The sequence below is a fragment of the Lithobates pipiens genome, unplaced genomic scaffold (assembly GCF_037356315.1).
Source record: "Lithobates pipiens isolate NorthernLeopardFrog02 unplaced genomic scaffold, aLitPip1_a1.2 Scaffold_27, whole genome shotgun sequence".
NCBI classification, from domain to species: domain Eukaryota; kingdom Metazoa; phylum Chordata; class Amphibia; order Anura; family Ranidae; genus Lithobates; species Lithobates pipiens.
The window spans coordinates 209,479,660-209,505,181 of record NW_027507788.1 but is presented as its reverse complement, the minus strand read 5'-3'; the positions used below and the strand labels follow the sequence as shown (position 1 = coordinate 209,505,181).

Genomic DNA, 25,522 nt, shown 5'->3' with positions numbered 1-25,522 from the left:
TGGATAAAACAAAAACTGCGCCTGTCTTCATTTCAGACTGCAACGCAACAAAATGTGATTATTTTAAAGGGGGGGGGTGATTCTTTTCTACACCCATTGTAGAATATATGGCCAGCTTTACATGATGTCACAGGTAACATCATACCTGATTTCTCTTTCGGACTGCAGTCATAATTGAGCCGGAGTGTACCCGGATAATTCAGAAGACTTTTTGTGCACTTTTGTATGTGAAGATTTTGGCCTCATAGACCAGTGGCTCTCAACCATTGACCCACTTCCAGGCCCGGTCTCTTAGGCCTCCAGCCAGCTGCAGATCCCCTAACCTCCCACAGTGCCTTCCAACCTCCCATAGTGGTTCACCATGCCCCTCAACTTTCCACAGAACCCCCTGGTCTGCTGACAGCCCTCAGCTCCCACAGTGCCTCCCAACCGCCAATAGTGGTTCACCATGCCCCTCAACTTTCCACAGAACCCCCTGGTCAGCTAACAGCCCTCAGCTCCCACAGTGCCTCCCAACCTCTTATAGTGGTTCACCATGCCCCTCAACTTTCCACAGAACACCCTGGTCAGCTAACAGCCCTCAGCTCCCACAGTGCCTCCCAACCACCAATAGTGGTTCACCATGCCCCTCAACTTTCCACAGAACCCCCTGGTCAGCTAACAGCCCTCAGCTCCCACAGTGCCTCCCAACCTCCTATAGTGGTTCACCATGCCCCTCAATTTTCCACAGAACCCCCTGGTCAGCTAAACAGCCCTCAGCTCCCACGGTGCCTCCCAACCTCCTATAGTGGTTCACCATGCCCCTCAACCTCCCACAGTACCCCAAGACCACCTTACAGGACTCAGCCCCCAAAAAACTGCTCAACCTCCCATAGTACCCCCCTCTCCCCAGTGCCTGCCCCTAGCATACTGCAGAGCCTCCAGCCCCCCCCCCATAATGCCCCCAACCTCAAACAGTGCCCTCCCCCCAGCCTCTTAGAGAGACACAAAGCTCCTTCCAGAGCTCCCAAATTCCCCATGGTGACACCCAGCCCCACTTAATATCTCCATACTTTTATTGTGTGAGTATAACTTGATTTTGTTTTACTGTTTGGGTATGGAGGGTTTTGAAAGGATTTACTGGGTCCTGGTATCAATAGACTTTTACATGAACCTGCATAGACATGCATTTTTCAAGCATTTTTAAGGCGCTCCTATAGGGCCAAATACACTTGCTATTGCCCCGTGTACTTTTTCGAGCCTCATATGACAGACACATGACAAGTAGTTATAAACAAGGCCAAGGATAAATCCAAGAAAAAAAAAACAAGCTTAACGTACCGACCAGCCCGCAGACAAGTAGTAGTGCACTTATTGAGGATAATAAGATCCTTCATCTTGAACGCCATCATACTTCGGGAATCGTGACGAAACGCTCAGGTGTAAAGGGGGGGCCAATTAAATGAATTCATGAATATGTGATGGATATGATGATAGAAAAAAAAAAAGGAGATAAGAAGGCAGTAATCCCAGAGTTGGGCTTACATCGATGTAGTCCTACGTCTTTCTGAACTTTTGTTTTATGGTAAAAGTTTCCGGTAAAAATTCACACAGTGGAGCCGCTGGGCCGTGGAAGGACGGGTTTATGTGAAGGTCAGAGTAATGAAATCTTAAATGTCACCGAACCTTTAATATTCATTATCCCAGTGGTGACCCAGTGGCTCTGTGCGGTTCAGCATTTCCTGTCTTGTCAAACTTCTTTTATGGAGGTAACTTTCTTTATATCTGCTCTGCCTAGAGACTGCAAAAAAAAAATGAACCTCTTGCCGTTCTCTGTGCAATCAACAAATAATGGTAGGATCTTTAGGATCTCCAGCGAACTATCGAAGAAATTTCGAAGTGTACTGTGAGGATAAGGAAACTCTTTTCCATACTATTTCCAAGATGTACACCTTGATAAAGGTATGGGGAATGTCAGGAGCTACTCCAAAAAATGCCCCATGACAAAAAGAAAATGGACTGTCTCCGTACCCAGGAAGTGGACAACTGAATATAAAAAATATATTTTATTATTGAAAACAACTTGATACACATTAATACAAGCAATATATAAATAAATGATTGCATACAATAATAAAGTAATACAGACTTAAACAAGATAGTGGAGATGTAGGTTCAAAATGTGATCCTCTACATGTTTCACGCATTAATTCGCTTCTTCAGGAGGGAATGACCTCTCTATGGAGAAATACATAGATATATAAGTTCATTCCCTCCTGAAGAAACAAATTAATTTGCGAAACATGTAGAGGATCATATTTTGGACCTACATCTCCGGAGGCTCCGCTATCTTGTGTGGTCCCCACTGTTTAAGTCAGTATTACTTTGCTATTGTATGCAATCATTTTTTTATATATCGCTTGTATTATTGTGTATCAAGTTGTTTTCTACAATAAAATATATTTTTTATATTCAATTGTCCACTCCCTGTGTACTTAGACAGTCCATTTTCTTTTTGTCATGGGGCATTTTTTGGAGTAGCTCCTAATGCCGCGTACACACGGGCGGACTGTATGGCGTACTTAGTCCGTCGAAACACATTTCAGCGGACAATCCGCTCGTGTGTGGGCTTCAGCTGACTTTTTCAGCGTGCAGTCCGGAGTACTAAGTATTTCGGTTTTTCCGAAATTCTGTCCGTCGTACTTTGGTTTCAGCGGACAAAACAGTCGTCAGTATGCTAGTTGGACGGACTAAGAATGGCGCATGCCCAGAAAGGATTTACACGGCGGAAGGGTGCTTTGCTGTGTCTTGGACTTCCTATTTCTAGTCCCGTCGTACGTGCTGTACACGTCATCGCGCAAGCTTTCGACGGACTGTTTGTGCATCCGTGTGTGGTCAAGTCCGTTCAGTGGAAAGTACGACGGACTGTCCGTCGGATTGTATGACGGACTAAGTACGCCATACAGTCCGCTCGTGTGTACGCGGCATAACATTCCCCATACCTTTATCATTGTAAGCACAGGGATGATGGTACCCGCCCCTATTTCTATTTACCTATCTACATTGTGGCACTTTCCTTCAAGATGTACGCCTTGTTGATAGCTCCTCCAGATGACTTTTTTTGCTGCCGGGCCTTAGTAAATGGGAGAGAAATCTCAACAGAACTTTTACAGCGGCACAGCGGCAGAATATTATTCATCTGTCATTAAAATCCTCTATTTGTAGGCAAACCCAAGAATCTAATGCCGCGTACACAGGAGCGGACTTCTCGTCGGACTGAACTTCAAAGGACTTTTTCGACGGAGTTCCGCCGAAACGGACTTGCCCACACACGATCACACCAAAGTCATACCGTCTAGAACGCAATGACGTACGACGGGACTAGAAAAAGGGAAATTCAATAGCCAGTAGCCAATAGCTGCCCTTGCGTCGTTTTTGATCAGTCGGAATAGCATACAGACTAACGGTTTTCTCGATAGGAACTGGTTCCGGCGGAAAGATTTGAAACATGTTCTATTTCTAGGTCCGTCAGAGTTTCGGAAAAAAAAAATTCAGATGAAGCCCACACACGAGCGGAATGTCCGACAGAATCGTTCCGTCTGACCTTTTCTGCCAGAAAGTCCGCTCGTATGTATGTGGCATTACTATAAATTACTAACGTGTTGGTACTATACTCCGTCAATCCTTGGCAAATTCTTTCCGGAGGCCTCGGACCGTTGCTGGGCAATGCCGAGAGGGACAGAGGACTTTACTCCATATCTTTTGGCCCTGTCCCAGGTACAAAAGATTTCCCAAAAATTCACAAGTTTCTTAATACCAGAGGACTTTTTTTTTTTTGTTCCACTGTTCACAAATTCCACTCCAGAAATATAAAAAAAATCAGTGCTTTGTCACATGGTTAATGCCGCTAAAGCCTGTATTACCCTGTGCTGGAAGGATCTTAGATCCCCCTCCATTACTATGTGGCTCGACAAGGTTAGAAGTATTGGCGCCATGAAGATAGAAGGGGACAATATATTAAAACGTGGTCTTCTTGGGATTTGTTTGTATATTCAGACAAGGGAAAGGGGTTACTAGATAGTTGCTCCGGGGAGTGAGGTCCTTTGTTTTTGTTGTTTTTGTTTTCATTAACCACTTGCCGACCAGCCGCCGCAGCAGTTGTACTGCGGTATAATGGCACGGCTGGGCGAAACGACGCTATGTAACGTCGCTTTTCCCTGTGGCCACTAGGGGCGCGCGCTCCCTGCTCGCCCATGAAGCCGATGCGAGTGCCCACCGTTTGCGATCACCGCCGGGCTCCCGTGATCGCTGCTGACACACACAGAACCCTGGGATCTGTGTGTGTAAACAGAGTACAGAGTATAAAGTGCAGAGTATGAACAGCGATCTGTCATCTCCCCTACACAGTCCCCTCCCCCCTTCAGTTAGAACACACACCAGGACAACAGTTAACCCCTTGATCACCCCCTAGTGTTAACCCCCTTGCCTGCCAGTGACATTTTTAACCAGTTCCCGACCAGCGCACACCGATGTACGTCGGCAGAATGGCACGGGCAGGCAAATGGGCGTACCCGTACGTCCCTTTAAATTTGCCGCCCTGCCATCGCGAGCGCGCCGGCGCGGCGGCGCGCTCGCATTCCGGTCGGGACCCCCGTGAGATCCGGTCGCGGGTCCCGCAGACTCGATCGCCGCTGGAATACCCGCGATCGTCTCACAGGGCGGCTGAACTGGGAGATGCCATTGTAAACAGCATTTCCCCATTCTGCCTAGCAACTAGTGATGCTGATCTATGCTCCATGTGATTGGAGCAGAGATCAGTGTTCACTAAATGAAAGCCAAGCCCCCCACAGTTAGTAACCCCTAGGAACACTTAACCCCTACACTGCCACCCACTGGTTAACCCCTTCACTGCCAGTGTCATTTACACAGGAATCACTGCATTTATATAGCAGTGATTGCTGTATAAATGACAATGGTCCCAAAAATGTGTCAAAAATGTCCGCCATAATGTCGCAGTCACAATAAAAATCGCTGATCGCCGCCATTACTAGTAAAAAAAAAAATTATTAATAAAAATGCCATAAAACTATCCCCTATTTTGTAAACGCTATAACTTTTGCGCAAACCAATCAATAATCGCTTATTGCGATTTTTTTACCAAAAATATGTAGAAGAATACGTATCGGCCTAAGCTGAGGGAAAAAAATGTTTTTTATATATTTTTGGGGGATATTTATTATAACAAAAAGTAAAAAATAATAAGTTTTTTTCAAAATTGTCGCTCTATTTTTGTTTATAGCGCAAAAAATAACAACAGCAGGGGTAATCAAATACCACCAAAAGAAAGCTCTATTTGTGGAAAAAAAAAGGACGTCAATTTTGTTTGGAAGCCTCGTCGCACAACCGCGCAATTGTCAGTTAAAGCGACGCAGTGCCGAATCGCAAAAAGTGGTCTGGTCTTTGACCAGCAAAATGGTCCATTCTGAAAGTGGTTAAAGTAATCAGTGCATTTTTATAGCACTGATCACTGTAAAAATGCCAATGGTCCCAAAAATGTGTCAAAATTGGCCGATGTTTCCGCCATAATGTCACAGTCCCGATAAAAATCACAGATCGGTGCCATTACCAGTAAAAAAAAAATCATAATAAAAATGCCATAAAACTATCCCCTATTTTGTAGACGCTATAACTTTTGCGCAAACCAATCGATTGCGATTTTTTTTTTATACCAAAAAATATGTAAAAGAATACATATCGGCCTAAACTGAGGCAAAAAAAAAAAATTTATATATTTTTGGGGATATTTATTATAGCGAAAAGTAAAAAATATTGTGTTTTTTTTCTAAATTGTCGCTCTTTTTTTGTTTATAGCACAAACAATAAAAACCGCAGAGGTGATCAAATACCACCAAAAGAAAGCTCTATTTGTGGGGGAAAAAGGACATAAATTTTGTTTGGTAAAAGCAGAAAACCCCCAGTGGTGGACTTTTTAGGCACATAGAAAGTAGAATGGTATTGTAATGCAAATATATAGTTTATTAAATATATACATAAAGACATATTAATCACATAACATGTAACATCCGGAATGCATCTATAGCGTTTAACATCAATGTACATACAATAGTGTGAAAATACTCTTGCACCCAACGCGTTTCAGAGTGTGCGTATCTCCTTCAATTTTGTTTGGGTGCAACGCGCAATTGTCAGTTAAAGAGACGCAGTGCCGAATCGCAAAAAGTGCTCTGGTCGGAAAGGGGGTAAAACCTTCCGGGGCTGAAGCGGTTAACGCAATTACGCAATCCATCTCCTTTGGGAATTGTGGGGGGTTTTTTTTGTTTGGTTTTTATGTTTTTTTTTTTTTTTTTTGTGTGGTTATTTTCCCCTTTTTAATGCGGTTGTATAGTCTTTTTTTTCACTTTTTCTTACAGGTAAGCCTATAATAAGGCTTACCTGTAGGTAAAAAAATATGTCCTAAACCTGTATGGTTTAGGAGATATCCCCCTGACAATGAGCCGCTGATTGCAGCGGCGCATGCGCACAGGGGTTTCTGGGCTGGAAGCCCGGCAGACGCCGGACCCTGCCGGAAAGAAATCTCCTGCACACATGCGTTACAATATCGCCGCTCCGGCCACTCACAGCGCCAGAGCCACGATATCCGGAAGACACGCCGAGGGAACATGTCAGCTCTCTCGGCGTGTACCGGGCGAGATGTCGGGGCCTCATTCTAAGGTAAGTATTTCATAATGAGCTAGTATGAGGTGCATACTAGCTCATTATGCCTTTTCCCTTGCAGGTATGAAAAAAAAATAAAAAATTTCAGCAGGTTTACTACCGCTTTAAATGAAAAATAATGGGAGAGCTGAAGGGCCCATTTGGGTACATTATCATTAGTCACGTGTTAAAATATGAAAATAAGAACGAGTTGTTGGTCTATTGTGTCCTGTTATACTCAGTCATGGAATTTTTGAGTGATTTAGAGATTTTGTACTATTATTCTTGGAATATTGATGTGGTAATGGACTCTCGGATCTCTTGTAGAAATAAAGGATTTGAAAAAAAATAAAAAAATAAAAAAAAACAAGCCAATAATAGTAGAATAGGTTGATTCTGGATTGGTATCTGGAGCGAGCCACCAATCACCGGTCTAGTACCCAACATGTTGAACTGATGTTGTGTTTCCCTCATCCCTCATTTGTCCATTGCCTGCACTTCCAACCAATTGCCAGCTTTGCGAGCACATTTCATATTTTTTTTTTTTTTAGATGTCAATTGTGTTAACTGCTTGTTATAATTTGTCTTAATTTAAGTACCAACCCATTCAAAAGACATTGGGGTTAACTCACTGAGTAGCAATATACACTATAATACCGAAAGTATTGGGACGCCTGCCTTTATGCACATGAACTTTAATGGCATCCCAGTCTTAGTCCTTTTGGGAGTTTAATATTGAGTTGGCTCCACCCTTTCAGCTATAACAGATTCAAGTCTTCTGGGAAGGCCGTCCACAAGGTTTAGGAGTGTTTCTATGGGAATGTTTGACCATTCTTCCAGAAGCCCATTTGTGAGGTCAGGCACTGATGTTAGGCGAGAAGGCCTGGCTCTCAGTCCCCGCTCTAATTCATCCCAAAGGTGTTCTATTGGGTTGAGGTCAGGACTCTGTGCAGGCCAGTAAAGTTCCTCCACTCCAAACTCGCTCATCCAGGTCTTTATGGACCTTGCTTTGTGCACTGGTTCAAATCATTTGGTGGAGGGGGGATTATGGTGTGGGGTTGTTTTTCAAGGGTTGGGCTTGGCCCCATAGTTCCAGTGAAGGGATGTCTTAAGGAGTCAGCATACCAAGATTTATTTTGACAATTTCATGCACCCAACTTTGTGGAAACAGTTTGGGGATGGCCTCTTCCTGTTCCAACATGACTGTGCACAAAGCAAGGTCCATAAAGACATGGATGAGTGAGTTTGGGGTGGAGGAACTTGACTGGCCTGCACAGAGTCTTGACCTCAACCCAATAGAACAGGCCTTCTCGTCCAACATCAGCGCCTGACCTCACAAATGCACTTCTGGAAGAATGGTCAGACATTCCCATAGACACACTCCTAAACCTTGTGGATGGCCTTCCCAGAAGAGTTGAAGCTGTTATAGCTGCAAATGGTGGGCCAACTCAATATTGAACCTTACGGACTAAGACTGGGATGCCATTAAAGTTTATGTGTATGTAAAGGCAGGTGTCCCAATACTTTTTGTAATATAGTAATAGTGTATGTAAGCATGTCGTGCATTATTTTTGTTATATTTTTGTTCAAAATTGCGTGCAATCATTTTACACTGTAAAGTATTTTTTGATATTTTGAGTTTACAAGAGGCAAAGATACAGCAGAATTTCATGAACAGAATAGAGATGAAAGCAGATCTTCACCCTAAAAGTTATGTTCTCCTCCCATCTCCCTCTCGTACACTTGGGCATTCCTTTTTTAGGATGCAGTAGCTCAGCGGGGAGGATTTCCCCATCCACATCGATTGAACATAAAAAAAAAAATAGACTCATCTATGGGATGCCATACAGAGTTGGCCTCCTATTGTTTACATTATCAGGGGGGCTAATAGTCATAGAGAGGAGAATGCCTATTGTTTACATTGTTATGTTGACTGATGATCATATAGAATTCACCGCCTACTGTTTGTATTATCATGGGGACTGACGATCATACGGTTACTTTGTCATTGCCAATTTAGTCATTGCCATGTGTCAGTATTGTAGAAATACTTGAAGTGATTCTTTTTCGGGAAATGTTGGTGATCTAACTTCTATAGTAAAAGCTGGAAAAGTGATAGCGGACGCATGGCTTTAGTTCAACAATGGTGGGATGCTTTCCTTTGCCTGTGACGCCATCTAGGGGTCAGACAAAAATGTGCTTTTTCATATTCTAACACTGCAAAAGTAAGGGGTCCATGTGGGAAGTAGCACTCATCTACTGTATCTACTGCTGCCCTACTTCTCTGGTGTGTAACACTGTAGCTTATTGAAAAAAAAGAAGAATTCAACAGTTTAATTAACTGTTTGTATTTCCTTGATTTAGCACGCTAAAATGCTGCCATTTTTTTTAAAAGCTGAACTACAGGCAGCCACCAAAATACACCAATGACCAGGGGTGTTGCTAGGTCTACGAAAGATCTGCAGTGGGAAATGGTCAGAGGCTGCGGACATGGTGCAGGGGGAGATGGTCAGGGGCTGCGGACATGGTGCAGGAGGAGATGGTCAGATGCTGCGGGCATGGTGCAGAGAGAGATGGTCAGAGGTTGCGGACATGGTGCATGGGAGATTGTCAGAGGCTGCGGACATGGTGCAGGGGGAGATGGACAGAGGCTGCAGACATGATGCAGGGGAGATGGTCAGAGGCTGTGGACATGGTGCAGGGGGAGATAGTCAGAGGCTGTGGACATGGTGCAGGGGGGGGATAGTCAGAGGCTGTGGACATGGTGCAGGGGGAGATGGTAAGAGGCTGCGGGCATGGCGCAGGGGGAGATGGTCAGAGGCTGCGGACATGGTGCACGAGGAGATGGTCAGAGGCTGTTGACATGGTGCAGGGGGAGATGGTCAGAGGCTGTTGACATGGTGCAGGAGGAGATGGTAAGAGGCTGGGGGAATGGTGCAGTGGAGATTGCCAGAGGCTGGGGGAATGGTGCAGGGGTAGATGGTCAGAGGTTACGGACATGGTGCAGGGGGGAGATGGTCAGAGGTTGCGGACATGGTGCTGGTGGAGATGGTCAGGGGCTGTGGACATGATGCAGAGAGAGATGGTCAGAGGTTGCGGACATGGTGCGTGGGAGATTGTCAGAGGCTACGGACATGGTGCAGGGGGAGATGGTCAGAGGTTGCAGGCATGGTGCAGGGGGAGATGGTCAGAGGTTGCGGACATGATGCAGGGAGAGATGGTCAGAGGTTGCGGACATGGTGCCGGGGGAGATGGTCAGAGGTTGCGGACATGGTGCCGGGGGAGATAGTCAGAGGTTGCGGACATGGTGCTGGGGGAGATGGTCAGAGGCTGCGGACATGGTGCCGGGGGAGATGGTCAGAGGCTGCGGACATGGTGCCGGGGGAGATGGTCAGAGGCTGCCGACATGGTGCCGGGGGAGATGGTCAGAGGTTGCAGACATAGTGCCAGGGGAGATGGTCAGAGGTTGCGTTCATGGTGCCGGGGGAGATGGTCAGAGGCTGCGGATATGGTGCGTGGGAGATTGTCAGAGGCTACGGACATGGTGAAGGGGAGATGGTCAGAGGCTGCGGACATGGTGCGTGGGAGATTGGCAGAGGCTACGGACATGGTGAAGGGGAGATGGTCAGAGGCTGCGGACATGGTGCCGTGGGAGATTGTCAGAGGCTGCGGATATGGTGCGTGGGAGATTGTCAGAGGCTACGGACATGGTGAAGGGGAGATGGTCAGAGGCTGCAGACATGTGCGTGTAAAGGCAGGTGTCCCAATACTTTCGACAAAAAAGTGTATACCTGTTTTCCTTTGATTCTTTGCGCAGATTGCCCAGATTATCTCTTGTAATTTTTTTCTCTTTTTCAGCACCCATACCCAACAGAGGATGAGAAGCGGCAGATCGCTGCACAGACAAACCTCACCTTATTGCAAGTCAACAACTGGTGAGTGCCCCGGGGTGATGACTGCACCTCCAGCATTGAAGGCTTCCTGGGGGGTCTATATAAAAAATCTACCAATGAATGCTCCGCATGGGCACAGTGGCTGTATTTGATGGGCACAGTGGCTGCATATGATGGGCACAGTGGCTGTATTTGATGGGCACAGTGGCTGCATATGATGGGCACAGTGGCTGTATTTGATGGGCACAGTGACTGCATATGTTGGGCACAGTGATTACATCTGATGGCACAGTGGCTGTATTTGATGGGAACAGTGGCTGCATATGATGTGCACAGTGGCTGTATTTGATGTGCACAGTGGCTGTATTTGATGGGCACAGTGGCTGTATTTGATGGGCACAGTGGCTGCATATGATGGGCACAGTGGCTGTATTTGATGGGCACAGTGGCTGTATTTGATGGGCACAGTGGCTGCATATGATGGGCACAGTGGCTGCATATGATGGGCACAGTGGCTGCATTTGATGGGCACAGTGGTTGCATATGATGGGAAAAGTGGCTGAATTTGATGTGCACATTGGCTGAATTTGATGTGCACAGTGGCTGTATTTGATGGGCACAGTGGCTGTATTTGATGGGCACAGTGGCTGCATATGATGGGCACAGTAGCTGCATATGATGGGCACAGTGGCTGTATTTGATGGGCACAGTGGCTGTATTTGATGGGCACAGGGGCTGTATTTGATGGGCACAGTGGCTGTATTTGATGGGCACAGTGGTGGCATATGATGGGCACAGTAGCTGCATTTGATGGGCACAGTGGCTGTATTTGATGGGCACAGTGGTGGCATATGATGGGCACAGTAGCTGCATTTGATGGGCACAGTGGCTGTATTTGATGGGCACAGTGGCTGCATATGATGGGCACAGTGGCTGCATATGATGGGCACAGTGGCTGCATATGATGGGCACAGTGGCTGTATTTGATGGGCACAGTGGCTGCATATGATGGCACAGTGCTGCATAATTTTTTTTTTCAGAAGTATTTTTCAGAATTTTTCCAATTGTTTGTGCCCCCCCAAAAAAAAATTTGAGCACCAGCCGCCACTTCATTTCACACTCATTGTTTTGAAAAAATCATCCTTTATATGAACCAAGGCAGAAATCTGTAGGTTGTACAACATACAGTGACAGCACAATTGTGTGTCTAATCTAGCAAAAATATACTGTACAAAGTGAAATAAACCTTGTTGTGTATTTTGGATCACAAGAGATGAGAAAAGATAACTTTGCCCAGTAAAAGTTGCAGACTTTGGTACCTGCCATGAACTGGTATTTCTGGGACTTTTGCGCCCTCTAGTGGATTTGACAGCAATGAGCAGCTGATATTTTTGCTGTGACCTTCTCCTGTGTAATGCATGTGGCTTTTTGTGCACATTTCTATGATGGTTCTACAATTGGAATATCTTACTCCTTATATTCGGTATTTTAGTGTTTCACACACATATTAATAATAAAAAAAAAAAAAAAAAAAGCAAGCACATGGTTAACCACTCTAATCTCTCAATTTCCAGGCCTGTTTATTAGTTCTCAGTACTAGTTTGGCTGACAATTAATCCTTCATGCAACATTATACCCAGATGAGTTCTATATTTTAATTTTGAGACAGATAGAACTTTCTTTTGGTGATATTTAATAAGCCCTGAGTTTTATTTTTTTACTATAAAGAGGAAAAACAACCAGACATTTTTAAATAAAAAACTGTTTTCCTTTCATACTGTTTAAAAAAAAAATACCAGAAAAGTACCAAAATCCCTCCAATTACACATTTTTTTTTAGAAAGTAGATACTCCAAGGTGATGTATATTTTTATTTTTTATTTTTTGCCACAATTTTTGGGAAATTAAGAAACATTCTGGTACTGAGGGGATTACACATGGAGCTTGCATTAGATTTATTAAATGTACAGGGGATAGACAGAGGAAGGAGAAAGTGAAGGGGTTCATGTACTGGTCACCTACAGTGGCAGGATGGAGATGAGGCGGTTAATGTTCAGATGTGCAGGATAAAGGGAGATGAGTGGTTAATATACACTATATTACCAAAAGTATTGGGACGCCTGCCATTACAGACACACACATGAACTTTAATGGCATCCCAGTCTTAGTCCGTAGGGTTCAATATTGAGTTGGCCCACCCTTTGCAGCTAAAACAGCTTCAACTCTTCCGGGAAGGCCATCTACAGGGTTTAGGAGATGTGTCTATAGGAATGTTTGACCATTCTTCCAGAAGCGCATTTGTGAGGTCAGGCACTGATGTTGGACAAGAAGGCCTGGCTCGCAGTCTCCGCTCTAATTCATCCCAAAGGTGATCTTATTGGGTTGAGGTCAGGACAGTCAAGTTCCTCCACCCCAAACTGGCTCATCCATGTCTTTATAGACATTGCTTTGTGCACTGAAGCGCAGTCATGTTGGAACAGGAAGGGGCCATCACCAAACTGTTCCCACAAAGTTGGGAGCATGAAATTGTCCAAAATGTCTTGGTATGCTGAGGCCTTAAGAGTTCCCTTCATGGGGGGCCAAACCCAACCCCTCAATAGCGACCCCGCACCATAATCCCCCCTCCACCAAATGATTTGGATCAGTGCACAAAGTCATTGTTGAAAGAAAGCCATAAGACGCCCCGGTTGCAGTTTGTGAGAAGCCATGTGGAGGACACAGCAAACATGTGGAAGAAGGTGCTCTGGTCAGATGAGACCAAAATTGCACATTTTGGCCTAAAAGCAAAACGCTATGTGTGGGGGGAAACTAACACTGTACATCACCCTGAATACACCATCCCCACTGTGAAACATGGTGGTGGAAGCATCATATTGTGGGGATGCTTTTCTTCAGCAGGGACAGGGAAGCTGGTCAGAGTTGATGGGAAGATGGATGGAGCCAAATACAGGACAATCTTAGAAGAAAACCATTTAGAGTCTGCAGAAGACTTGAGACCGGGGCAGAGGTTCACCTTCCAGCAGGACAACGACCCGAAACATACAGCCAAAGTTACAATGGAAGGGTTTAGATCAAAGCATATTCATGTGTTAGAATGGCCCAGTCACAGTCCAGACCTAAATCCAGTTGAGAATCTGTGACAAGACTTGAAAATTGCTGTTCACAGACGCTCTCCATCCAATCTGACAGAGCTTGAGATATAAGAAGAATGAGCAAAAAATGTCCCTCTCTAGATGTGCAAAGCTGGTAGAGACATCCCCAAAAAGACCTGCAGCTGTAATTGCAGAGAAAGGCGGTTCTACAAAGTATTGACTCAGGGGGGCGCCATACAAATGTACCCCCCACACTTTTCACATATTTATTTGTAAAAAAAAAAAAATTGAAAACCATTTATCATTTTCCTTCCATGTCACAATTATGTGCCACTTTGTGTTGGTCTATCACATAAAAATCCCAATAAAATACATTTACGTTTTTGGTTGTAACATGACAAAATGTGGAAAATTTCAAGGGGTATGAATACTTTTTCAAGGCACTGTATTTACTAAAATAATTACATTTCCATGTTCTGTGGGAGACCAGATATAGTGAATGCAGGGTCCAGGGTTTAAGAAGACTTTAGGTGGGCTTTGCATTGCTATTTTTTGTATTTATCTTTTCACTGAATTGGTTTTGCAGTCCATATACCTTTTTTTAGTGGCCTTCTTAGTGGCTTCCTTCAGAGCTCTTGCAGGCTACCCACAGCAATTTTTTTCCACCTCTCCATCATATACAGGTGTTACACTCAGACTGTGTACCCAAGAAGTATGTACATACATGCTGAGCTCTGCTTGCATTGTGTTGCGTTAGGTGGTCTTACCTTATACCTGTTGCTGCAAAATCCCTTCAACCTTCAGAGTGGACGTGACTGTTGTCCCCTTGGTGTGTTCTAGGTTCATCAATGCTCGGCGGCGTATCCTCCAGCCAATGTTAGATGCCAGTAATCCAGATCCAGCACCAAAAGCAAAGAAGATAAAATCTCAGCACCGGCCAACGCAGAGGTTCTGGCCCAACTCCATCGCAGCTGGAGTCCTACAGCAACAAGGAGGGTTACCTGGGACCAATTCTGATGGTGAGTGTGGAACGTGAGGGCATAGGGCTCAGGATACTTGTCTGTATTGCTGGAGAGAACCAAACCACCAAATCATCTACCACACTGGGCCTTGTACGCAGGGCCGTTTTTAAGGCAGGGCAAAAGGGGCAGCTGCCCTGGGCCCTGTCATTGTTGTGGGGCCCAAAGCAGCTGCCTCATACTTGCCAACTATCCTGGTTTAAATTCCCTCGCCCCTAAAGGTTTTAGTTCTGTGCTGTGTCCCAATACCTCAGTGTGAAGTGCTGCTACTAATGCTGCCTAGCTCTGCCCTATTGTTGTTTACAGATGACTCACCTGCAGACCCTGTGTTTACATGTAAATTACCAGCATTCATATGTAAATAGCGGTGGCCAGCGGCATTCATATGTATATCATGCCCCCTGAGGTCATATCCACAGTAATCTCTAGCAACTAATCAACAAGCAGAAATCATGTGCTGTAATCTCTAGCAACTAACCAGTGAGCTATAATATGTGCTGTAACCTCTAGCAACCAGTCAGTGAGTGGTAATGATACAATATAACCTCTGGCAACCAATCGCAATAGCTGCCTGATCTGATTCAGTAAACTAATTTTGAGGCTAGCTGCTATTTATTGTATGTCTCAGAGCAGGTGGAGAGCAAAACTGCATGGGGGGGCCCCCAAGAAAAGTTTTGCCCAGGGTCCAGTCAATATTAAAGACTGCCCTGCTTGTACACGAGAAAGGAACTGTTTTGTTGCTCAGAACCACTGTGTTCTTGTTCGTGTTGCTGTTGCACTATGGGAGACTGGGAAAGGAGGCTATGTTGGTCCCTACGTAGAAGAAAGGTTTTGGGGTTTTTTTTTGCATGAAAAGCAAATTAACTGTGTTGAATTACTTTAGTCGATCATCAACATACACAGGTTCCCGGGTTGTCTACTCCTATTCCACCACCTGCCTTTATCCAGCAGTTTTTGACAATGTGCCTGCATGTCTGATTGCCATCTAGTGCCTATGGCCCACTTAAACTCCATTAGCGGGGTTATGTCTGCCAGCCATGCTCTTAGTTACAATTGTTATGCATAGTCGTTTTCATAGCAGTGTCAGGGTGCCGTTAGCAAAGCACCGATGCTTCTTATTGTAGCAGCCCCGTAGTGCCTATGTCCATTAGGGCCTCTGTTGATGGACTTTGGGCTTGTGTCAATTGCATCAGCTTGAGATGCTTCTGAGATCATCATTGACGGGGGCATTTGACCTCCTAATCTGCTTCAAGCGGGTTTTGCATTCCCGACGAAAGTAGACTCTGGACTGCCGCACTCTTCAGAAAAACCACCTTTCTTAATTAAAAAAGCACATCAAAGCCCAGCAAACACAGAAGACATAAAAAGCTGACGTTTCGCACTAGCAGTAGTGCTTAATCATAGCAATGATTAAGCACTACTGCTAGTGCGTAAAGTCAGCTTTTTTTTTTTGTCTGCTGTGTTTGCTGGGCTTTGATGTGATTTTTTTAATAAAGAAAGGTGTTTTTTCTGAAGAGTGCGGCAGTCCAGAGTCTACTTTCGTCTGTTGCCATCGGCAATTGCCAGCACCTGTGGCCTCCGGGCCGAGAGAACGGTTCACTATCTGCATGTGTGCTCCTGCAGCGGTGAGACTCTCTTTTCTCTACACTACAATCTCTGGGTTTTGCATTCCCATACAAATCTATAGCAATGCAAAACCTGCATGAGAAAAACCAAAGCCCATTGGCACTTGCCGTTAGGGAGGCCATTTAATAGCCGAGCAGCCGGTGCATCCCATTTGATATGAATGGGACTGCCTGCACAGGGATGTACAGCAGGGTCGGATCTAGCCTGTTTAATCTGGGGGTGCATAGCAGTGGCAGCTGGTGGGTTCTTCTTTTTGAAAAGGTGGCAAACAAAGAACACCCCCCCCCCCCCCAGCAGCATGGCACGGCACTGAAACACACCCACACACCCCCCCCCCCCCCCACGGGGGGTCCAGCACTTGGCTGTGGTGTCCTCTCCTCCTCTCCTGGAGTGTGGTGGCTCCAGTGTCCGCTCCTCTAGCTTCCTCTGCCGTGTTTTCTCCTCTTCGGCCAAAGCGATAGGCATCCAAAAGGATCGCCTGCCGCTTTGGCCAATCGGGAAACAGGTCTCACAGACCTGCCTCCTGATTGGCGGGGAGGAACTTTAGTGTGAAAATAGTGGAGATTAATTTGCTATGGTCACACAACTGGATGGCCTCGGCGTGCAATGCTCTGTGCTCTGAGGCCACCTTTTTTTTAATCCTATTAGAGCCTCTGGCTCTAATCAGGTGCTTAAAAAATACACCCCGCCGCATTGAAATCCATAGTCCAGCGCCACTGATATGTAGATCAGGGGGCCGGGCGCATGGATAGGGGAGGTGGCGCCTGTGCGCCCTCTATGGACGGGCCGCAACTGGTGCATAGTATCAACACACCTTCATTTTTATCCTATGTGGCTACATGCATCATGGTGAATGTATCGCAAGATTGAGGGTCATAACTGCAGCTCAGCCATCTGGGTTTTTTTTGTTCCCCGCGGCCACCTTTCTGAAAGCCCTTAGTGGATTTAAACATGCTTGGGACAAACATGATTTTATACTCAAGTTAAAAGTTAAAAAAAAACAGATGTGGGGCACACTTGATGAACCACTTGGCAGTGGCATACATGCAGGGGTCGCGATTGCGACTCTGCCCCCTGCTCAAGGGGGCCTGTCCGCCCCCCCCCTCCCCGTACACCTGGGTGGGAGCAGTGGCATGTAGAGGAAACAACCCTCCATGCATCCACGGAATGCCTGCTTCTCCTCCTCTCCCTCCTGCAGACATTTAATGGCTGCAGGAGGGAAATGGAGGGCATCGGTTGCTCTACATGCCACTGCCCCCACCCGCTATCCCTGTCCTGCTGCCCCGGGGCCCCTGTGTGTGCTGCCAGGTTTTCCCCCTCCCGCCTCCTGCCCGCTGCTGTCGGGGAAACTGGATGGAGAGTGGGGAAAGAGACAGTAAATGTGTCATTTACCGACCCCTTCCTTGTCTTAATGAACATAATCAGTATTCAGTAACGATGACTGTTTTTTGGGGTTTTTTTTCCATTCATAGCTGATGCATAGTAAACTGTGTTTACTATGCTTTCGTTTATGAATGAACTGGAAGCTCTTTACAGAGCAATTCCTGTTCATTTATTCTGTGCTGCTGAGGCTGCAGAGATGGGCATTGTGGTGTCCTTAATCTCCTTTCTCTGTCTCAAAGGTGAAACATCAGAGGTTTGTTTAGACCCCTGATATTTCACCAAAGCTCCCCAATGGGAGTCCCAAAAATGTTTTGGAAAAAAAAAAAAAAAAAATTGTAAAATAAATAAAATTAAATGGTAAAAACAAAATAATGAAAAAATAACAAAAATAAAAAAACTACTGACACCAGTGGCAGAACTACCAGGGTCACAAAAGTTGCACTTGCAACTGGGTCCAAGCGTTCTGCCACCGTGGGGGTACTCCAAGACGGCAGCAAGGGGGCCTACTGTGGGGCCGTAATGAAGGGTCCCACAAAGGGGGTAAAGGGCCCCGAGATCAGTGGGAAGGCCAACGGGGTGCTTCATGGTTTCTTACATCGGGGGCCTCCTGAAGGTTCTAGTGACGCCTCTGCCACTTGATCTTTTTTCCTTCCACCATTCTTCTATATTTTGATCCTCCCACTGATACTAATACACAGATGGTATTTCTTGCATTGTGGAACTGAAAGCCCCTTGTTTTGTTCCTTTCCTCCAGGTTCTGTGAACCTAGACAACCTGCAGGCTTTGTCCGCAGACACCTTGTCCATGCAACAAGCCATGATGGCCGCACACGACGACTCCTTGGATGGCACAGAAGAGGAGGATGACGAGGAAGAGATGGAAGAGGACGACCTCGAAGAGGATAGCGAAGACCTTCAAACAACTAACGTCAGTGACCTGGGCTTAGAACAGAGCGACTCCCTGGAGTAGCGGACTGTCCGAGCGAAGCCCACCACGCGCAATAGGACTTATAACAAGTTTAGCCTTGGGACATCATTTCTAAAAAAAAAAAACTTTCATCCTCTTGACTTTACTGGAGCCCACCGCCTGCACGGGAAGGGCGAGAGGCCTGTCCTTCCTCCGCACAAATGGTAGAAAACAAACTGCCGATAAAAAGGACAAGAGCCCTTCCCTTCTCCTGCCAGAACCATGAGGACCCCCCCCACCACCACCACCACCCAAGATGGAACTCCGCTTGTGTAAAATGCAACTTCCTGTGCCGCTCTTCAGACAGAAGAAAACGCAAACGCCCCATTACCTGCCACAGGCGCCCGTGTCACCCGTCCCTGGATGTTATTTAAGTGAAGGACACATGTTTACAGAGCCATATGTTGTGGCTGTTTTTGTTTTATTTTTCTTTTGTTTTTTTAAAAGAACCTGTTTTTAGGTCAAGCTTTTTTCTGTATTATTATGACTGAATGCTATTGAAGTGTTAGGGTTTTGAGAGCACTCCGTAGGGTGGATGTATGTATGGATATACAGTATATTATACACATGTATATCTATAGGTACATTTCTATACTTCTCATCTATTATCAACAAGTTTTTCACAGAAACATTTGTGTGTGAAACTCTGGAAACGCACCTCCGCCGCCCCCCCCCCTCCCCCCCCTCAATCTTTAAAATGATGTAATATTTACCAGACTCATCTATTTTGGCAAGTAAACTGTTTTATGAAATTTCCATATAAACAGAGTATGACGGTTATAAAACTACTGGCGTGCTCCCGTGTTTCTTGTGTTAAGCAGAAACAAAGTTAACCAAAACCTACATAACATTTTACCAGGGCTTTTTTTTCAGGGGGAACGTGGTGGAACGCAGTTCCGGCACCTCCAGCACTAAAGTAATGTAATGGCAAGGGGTGCTGGGGATGTGTTGCCACTGGGGGATCTATGGTCTATAGCGACTACGCTGGTGGGGTTCTATTTTGGAGTGGGGGTCTATTGTTGCTGGTGGAGGATCTATTGTTGCTGGGAGGGGGTTTTATATTTCTGGAGGGGGGGGGTCCGTTGTTTCTTAGAGGAATCTACCATTGAGAGAGATGTCTATTGAGGCCGGCTGCTGGAGGGTCTATTGATGCTGGCTGCTGGTAAATCTGTTGTTGCTGCTGGGGTGGATTTTTGTTGCAGGGGGGGCATTGTTGTGTGAGGGAACTATTGTTGCTGGGGTATCTATTGTTGCTGGCTGCAGAGGATCTATTTTGCTGCTAACAAATTCTATACAAGATACTTAGCGCCATAGAATGATGCTTGGTTCTGTATCCTCTACTGGGAGATGGGTAGGGGGTGGAACCAAGGGACGGTGTTCGGAGGTGGGTAGGGGGTGGAACCAAGGGACGGTGCTCGGAGGTGGGTAGGGGGTGGAACCAAGGGACGGTGCTCGGAGGTGGGTAGGGGGTGGAACCAAGGGACGGTGCTCGGAGGTGGGTAGGGGGTGGAACCAAGGGACGGTGCTTGGAGGTGGGTAGGGGGCGGAGACAAAGGGTGATTTAAAAGGGGGGAGTTCCTGCACCTTTTCTCTGAGAAAAAAAGCCCTGCATTTTAGGAGGGAAGGATGAGATTCTCTACAACAGCCTTTCTCAACCTTTTTTATCCCAGAATTCTATAAAAAGAACCATATATGGAGAAAAAAAAGACTCCATTTGTTGTTGCCACCGTCCCAGGTATATGGATATATAGAGGTAAGTACCCCCCAGTGCAAACTTTTTAGAAGACACAAATGTTATTCAAAAAGATAGAAAAATGCATTATATAAAAAGTACTGTAGTAGTCAGAAACAACAGTTATGCACAGAATAATACATAATGTCCATAAGTAGTATATAAGCAGAAAAACATTTCTCCTATACCCCAACGCGTTTCGGAAGATTCAGGTTGGATCCCTTCTTCAGGGTCATGAAGGAGACAATAATTGAAAATTGTCAATACTTCATTGATAGAATGGAACATAAAAAAACGATGGTTCAAGATGGTGCTGAAAATATATGAAGACGCATATCCAGATTGAAAAGGAGGTTACCCCAAAGGGGAAAATAAGTCCTCAAGGCTCGAGAGATCTCACATAAGGGTCCCCAAAGAAAAGTGAGTCCTTGCAGCAAACACGTGCAGAGTAATGTAAAACTACACTTATGCCACCTACACACGATCGGAATTCCGGCCAGATAAAGACCGATGAGGGCTTTTCATCGGAAAAAGCGACCGTGTGTATGCTCCATCCGAATTTAGCTGTCCGAATTTCCGCCAGCCAAAAATTGATAGCATGTTCTCAATTTTCCCGACGGAAAAACTTTTTATCGGTAATTCCGATCGTTTGTATGCAATTCCGACACGCCAAAAATCACGCATGCTCAGATTCTACTATGAGACAGAAGCTACTTACTCTGCATGTGTTTGCTGTGAGGACTCACTTTTCTCTGGGGACCCTTGTGTGGGATCTCTCGAGCCTTGAGGACTTATTTTCCCCTTTGGGGTAACCTCCTTTTCAATCTGGATAGGTGCCTTCATATATATTCAGCACCATCTTGAACCAAAGTTTTTCTAACCACTTTCAGACCGGACCATTTTGCAGGCCAATGACCAGACCACTTTTTGTGATTCGGCACTGTGTGGCTTTAACTGACAATTGCGCGGTCATGCAACGTTGCTCCCAAACAAAATTGGCGTCCTTTTTTTCCCACAAATAGAGCTTTCTTTTGGTGGTATTTGATCACCTCTGCGGTTTTTATTTTTTCCTCTTTTTAGTCCTATACGTATTCTTCTACATATTTTTGGTAAAAAAAATTGCAATAAGTGATTATTGATTGGTTTGCGCAAAATTTATAGCATTTGCAAAATAGGGGATAGTTATATAGCATTTTTATTAATAATTTTTTTTTACTAGTAATGGAGGCGATCAGCGATTTTTATTGTGATTATTGTGAACATTATGGCGGACACATCGGACATTTTTGACACATTTTTGGGACCATTGTCATTTATACAGCAATCACTGGTATACAAATGCACTGATTCCTGTGTAAATGACACTGGCAGTGAAGGGGTTAACCAGTGGGTGGCAGTGTAGGGGTTAAGTGTGGCCTAGGGGCGGGTTACTAACTGTGGGGGGCGTGGCTGTGTGTTAGTGAACACTGATCTCTGCTCCAATCACAGGGAGCAGAGATCAGTGTCACTTGTTGCTAGGCAGAATGGGGCGATACTGTTTACAATCGGCATCTCCCCGTTCTTCCTTCCCGTGAGACGATTGCGGGTATCCCCGCGGCGATCGAGTCCGCAGGACCCGCGGTCGGAATCACGGGGGTCCCGATCGGCACGTGCGTGCGCCGCCGCCGGCGCACACACGATGGCGCGGCGGGAATTTTAAATGGACGTACCTGTACGCCAGTTTGCCTGTCCGTGCCATTCTGCCGACGTACATCGTCGTGCGCCAGTCGGGAAGTGGTTAATATTCCATTCTATGAATGTAGTATTGAGCATTTCCAATTATTGTCTCCTTCATGACCCTGAAGAAGGGATCCATCCTGAATCTCCCGAAACACGTCGGGCTATAGGAGAAATGCTTTTCTGCTTATATACTACTCATGGACATTATGTATTATTCTGTCCATAACTGTTGTTTCTGACTACTACAGTATTTTTTATCTAATAAATGTTTCTATCTTTTTGAATAACATTTGTGTCTTCTAAAAGGTTTGCACTGGGGGGTACTTACCTCTATATATCCATATACCTGGGACGGTGGCAACAACAAATGGAGTCTTTTTTTTCTCCATATATGGTTCTTTTTACTTCTTCTTTTGTACCAGGGGGTACTTACCTCTATATATCCATATTTTTATCCCAGAGGAACCCATTATATTATTTTCAAGTCTTGGGGAACCCCTACTAACACCAATTGGGCTTTGGTGGGGGGTCAATGGAACGTATGCCCTTTACAGTGAAAAACTTGGATGGGGGAGCTTGTGCAAACAAAAAGGGGAGGCACAATCGTCCAAGGTCAATATTTAAAGAGCATAGGGTATCACTGAGTTTCCCACAAGGGGAGACACGGGATGTTTTTAAATACTAAATGTATTAATCCATTGAAAAAGTGTAAGAAAACATTCTAAAAACATGTATACAGTGCTGCCAAATTTGCCATACAAACAAAAGAACCCAGGACGGTGGTGGGATTTTGGGGGGATTTTGGGCGAAACGCGTTGATCCCACCATCATCCTGGGTTCTTTTGTTTGTGTGGCAAATTTGGCAGCACTGTATACATGTTTTTGGATGTCTTCTTACACTTTTTCTATGGATTAATAAATTTTTATTTTTTTTTAAACATATCTTTTCTTTCCAATGATTTTTATTGAAAATACGTTTTGACAGACAACAAGGTTCTCAATATTTTAAACATATCTTTATCTTGTGTACTATTGGTTGTGGCACATTTAAAAATCCCCATTTACTCCTGTGCCTCCCGTTGTGGGAATCTCAGGGACACCCTATGCTCTTTAAATATGCCCCTTACAGTGGTGGTCAGAATGCCACCCTTAGGCTGCATTCACACTTCAGCATTTTGAATCGTGGGCAGATTTGCCGTGATTCTGCCCGTGATTTGAAAGCGCTGATGTGTGTATGACAAATCGCAGGACTCGCATTTCAGATGGCATTCATTTGAATGAGACCTAAAATTGCGGTGCAGACGTGGAAACCTGCATCGCTGGAAGCATGTCGCCCCAAAAGTAGCTCCTGAACTTTTTTGGGGGGGGCAACATGCTTCCCGCGATTTTAGGTGTCATTTAAATGAATGGCATCTTAAATGTGAGTCCTGCGATTTGTCATTCACACATCAGCACTTTCCAATCGCGGGCAGAAATGCGGCAAAACTGTCCGCGATTCAAAATGCTGAAGCATGAATGCAGCCTTATGCCGCGTACACACGACCGGACTTTTCGAGGGACTAGGTCCGACGGACTTTCGGCAGAGTTCTGACAGAGTTCTGACGGACTTTCCGAATGAACGGACTTGGCCACACACAATCACACCAAAGTCCGACGGATTCGAACGTGATGACGTACGACCAGACTAGAATAAGGAAGTTCATAGTCAGTAGCCAATAGCTGCCCTCGTGTCGGTTTTTGTCCGTCGGACTAGCATACACACGAGCGGATTTCTCAGTAGGAACTGGGTCCGACAGAGTTCCGGCGGAAAAATTTGAAACATGTTCCATTTCTAAAGTCTGTCGGATTTTTGCAAATCAAAAGTCCGCTGCAGCCCCCACACGATCGAATGGTCCGCCGGAATTGTTCTGTCGGACCTTTGATGTTGAAAAGTCCGGTTGTGTGTAAGCGGCATAAGAGATAGTTAAAAAGATCATTGGTGTCATGCCATGGATTCTTCCAAGTGGTGTTGGTCCTGGAGCTTTGCAGGCACCATCAGATGGCAGGTCAATTAGTCACAGCTCAAGGAACCCCTAACAACCTCTAGAGAGGAACCTTCTTTGCAATATTTTTTATTGTTTTAAAGAGAAAGTGTACAAAATATTGTAGATTTAGTGCATGAATACAATCTTTCACTTTGTGCATGAAAAAAAAAAAAAATCACTGCATTATATAAAGAAAGGATTAGAGGTGGTGTAAAGCACTTTTCCGATCTTTGATTATGTGCGGTAACATATAAGTCAAGTTAGATAACAGAAAATATTAGAACAGATCTAATCAAGGTCAGTATGAAAACAAAGAAACTGCTAATAGATGGGACCTTTCTGTTCCCTATCAATATGCTAAAACAAATATTCTTGTTTCATTGTGTCTATCCGAAATAAGCCAACGTGCTTGTGTTGGGTAAACAAGAAAGATATCCTGTGGTGGTGGGGGGTCCTCTCCACTGCCACATCCTGCCTTGAAAACTGACTGTCCATGGGACACCCCACTGGAGAGGGAGAAGAAAAAGGAAAGTAGAGAGTGGCACTGAACAGGAGGAAAGTGAGAGACAAGACCAAAGGACCACCTGTACCCTTATGAAGTTAGTGATTACATTATTATTATTTCAGATACTTGTATAGCGCTGTCAATTTACACAGCACTTTACATATACATTGTACATTCACATCAGTCCCTACCCTCCCTCAAGGAGCTTACAATCTAAGGTTCCTAACTCACATTCATACTAAGGCCGCGTACACAACCGGCGGATTGTCTGCCCAACTTAGTCCGCTGAACCGTGTTTCAGCGGTCAATCCGCTCGTGTGTGGGCTTCAGCGGACTGTTTCAGCGGACAGTCTGACGGATTTAGTCTTTCGGAATTTCCGTAATTTTGTCCGTCCAAACTTGGTTTCAGCGGACAGTCCGCTCGTGAGTAGGCAAGTTGGACGGACTAAGTATGGCGCATGCTCAGAAAGGATTTACACGCCGAAGGTTGCATTGCAGTGTATTGGACGTCGTATTTCTAGTCCCGTCGTACGTGCTGTACACGTCATCGCGCAAGCTTTCAGCGGACTGTCTGTTCATCGTGTGTGGTCAAGTCCGTTCATTCAAAAGTTGAACGGACTGTCTGTCGGATTGTCTGACGAACTTAGTTGGGCAGACAATCCGCCCGTGTGTACGCGGCCTAAGCCCCTGTACACACGATCAGAGATTCCGACGGAATGTGTCCGATCGGAGCATTTTGTCGGATATTCCGACTGTGTGTGGTCTGCATCAGACTGTTTCTGTCAGAATATCCGTCGGACCAAATTTTCCAACTTGCTGGAAATATTTTCCGACAAAATACTCCGATCGGACATACTCCGATCATGTGTAG

At 45.3% G+C, this 25,522-nt stretch overlaps 1 protein-coding gene across 3 annotated transcripts in view; it reads left to right on the top strand.

The window, feature by feature from the left end:
• The window catches only part of PKNOX2 (PBX/knotted 1 homeobox 2), a 701,154-nt gene extending 681,695 nt beyond the window's left edge, over window positions 1–19,459 (top strand). For all 3 annotated transcript variants that reach the window (XM_077458198.1, XM_077458196.1, XM_077458197.1), the window contains 3 exons: window positions 10,552–10,628; window positions 14,518–14,696; window positions 18,460–19,459. In XM_077458198.1, coding sequence (XP_077314324.1) covers window positions 10,552–10,628; window positions 14,518–14,696; window positions 18,460–18,674 — 471 coding nt within the window. In that variant the 3' untranslated portion in view covers window positions 18,675–19,459. The remainder of the gene's footprint in view (window positions 1–10,551; window positions 10,629–14,517; window positions 14,697–18,459) is intronic.
• Window positions 19,460–25,522: the final 6,063 nt, after the last annotated feature.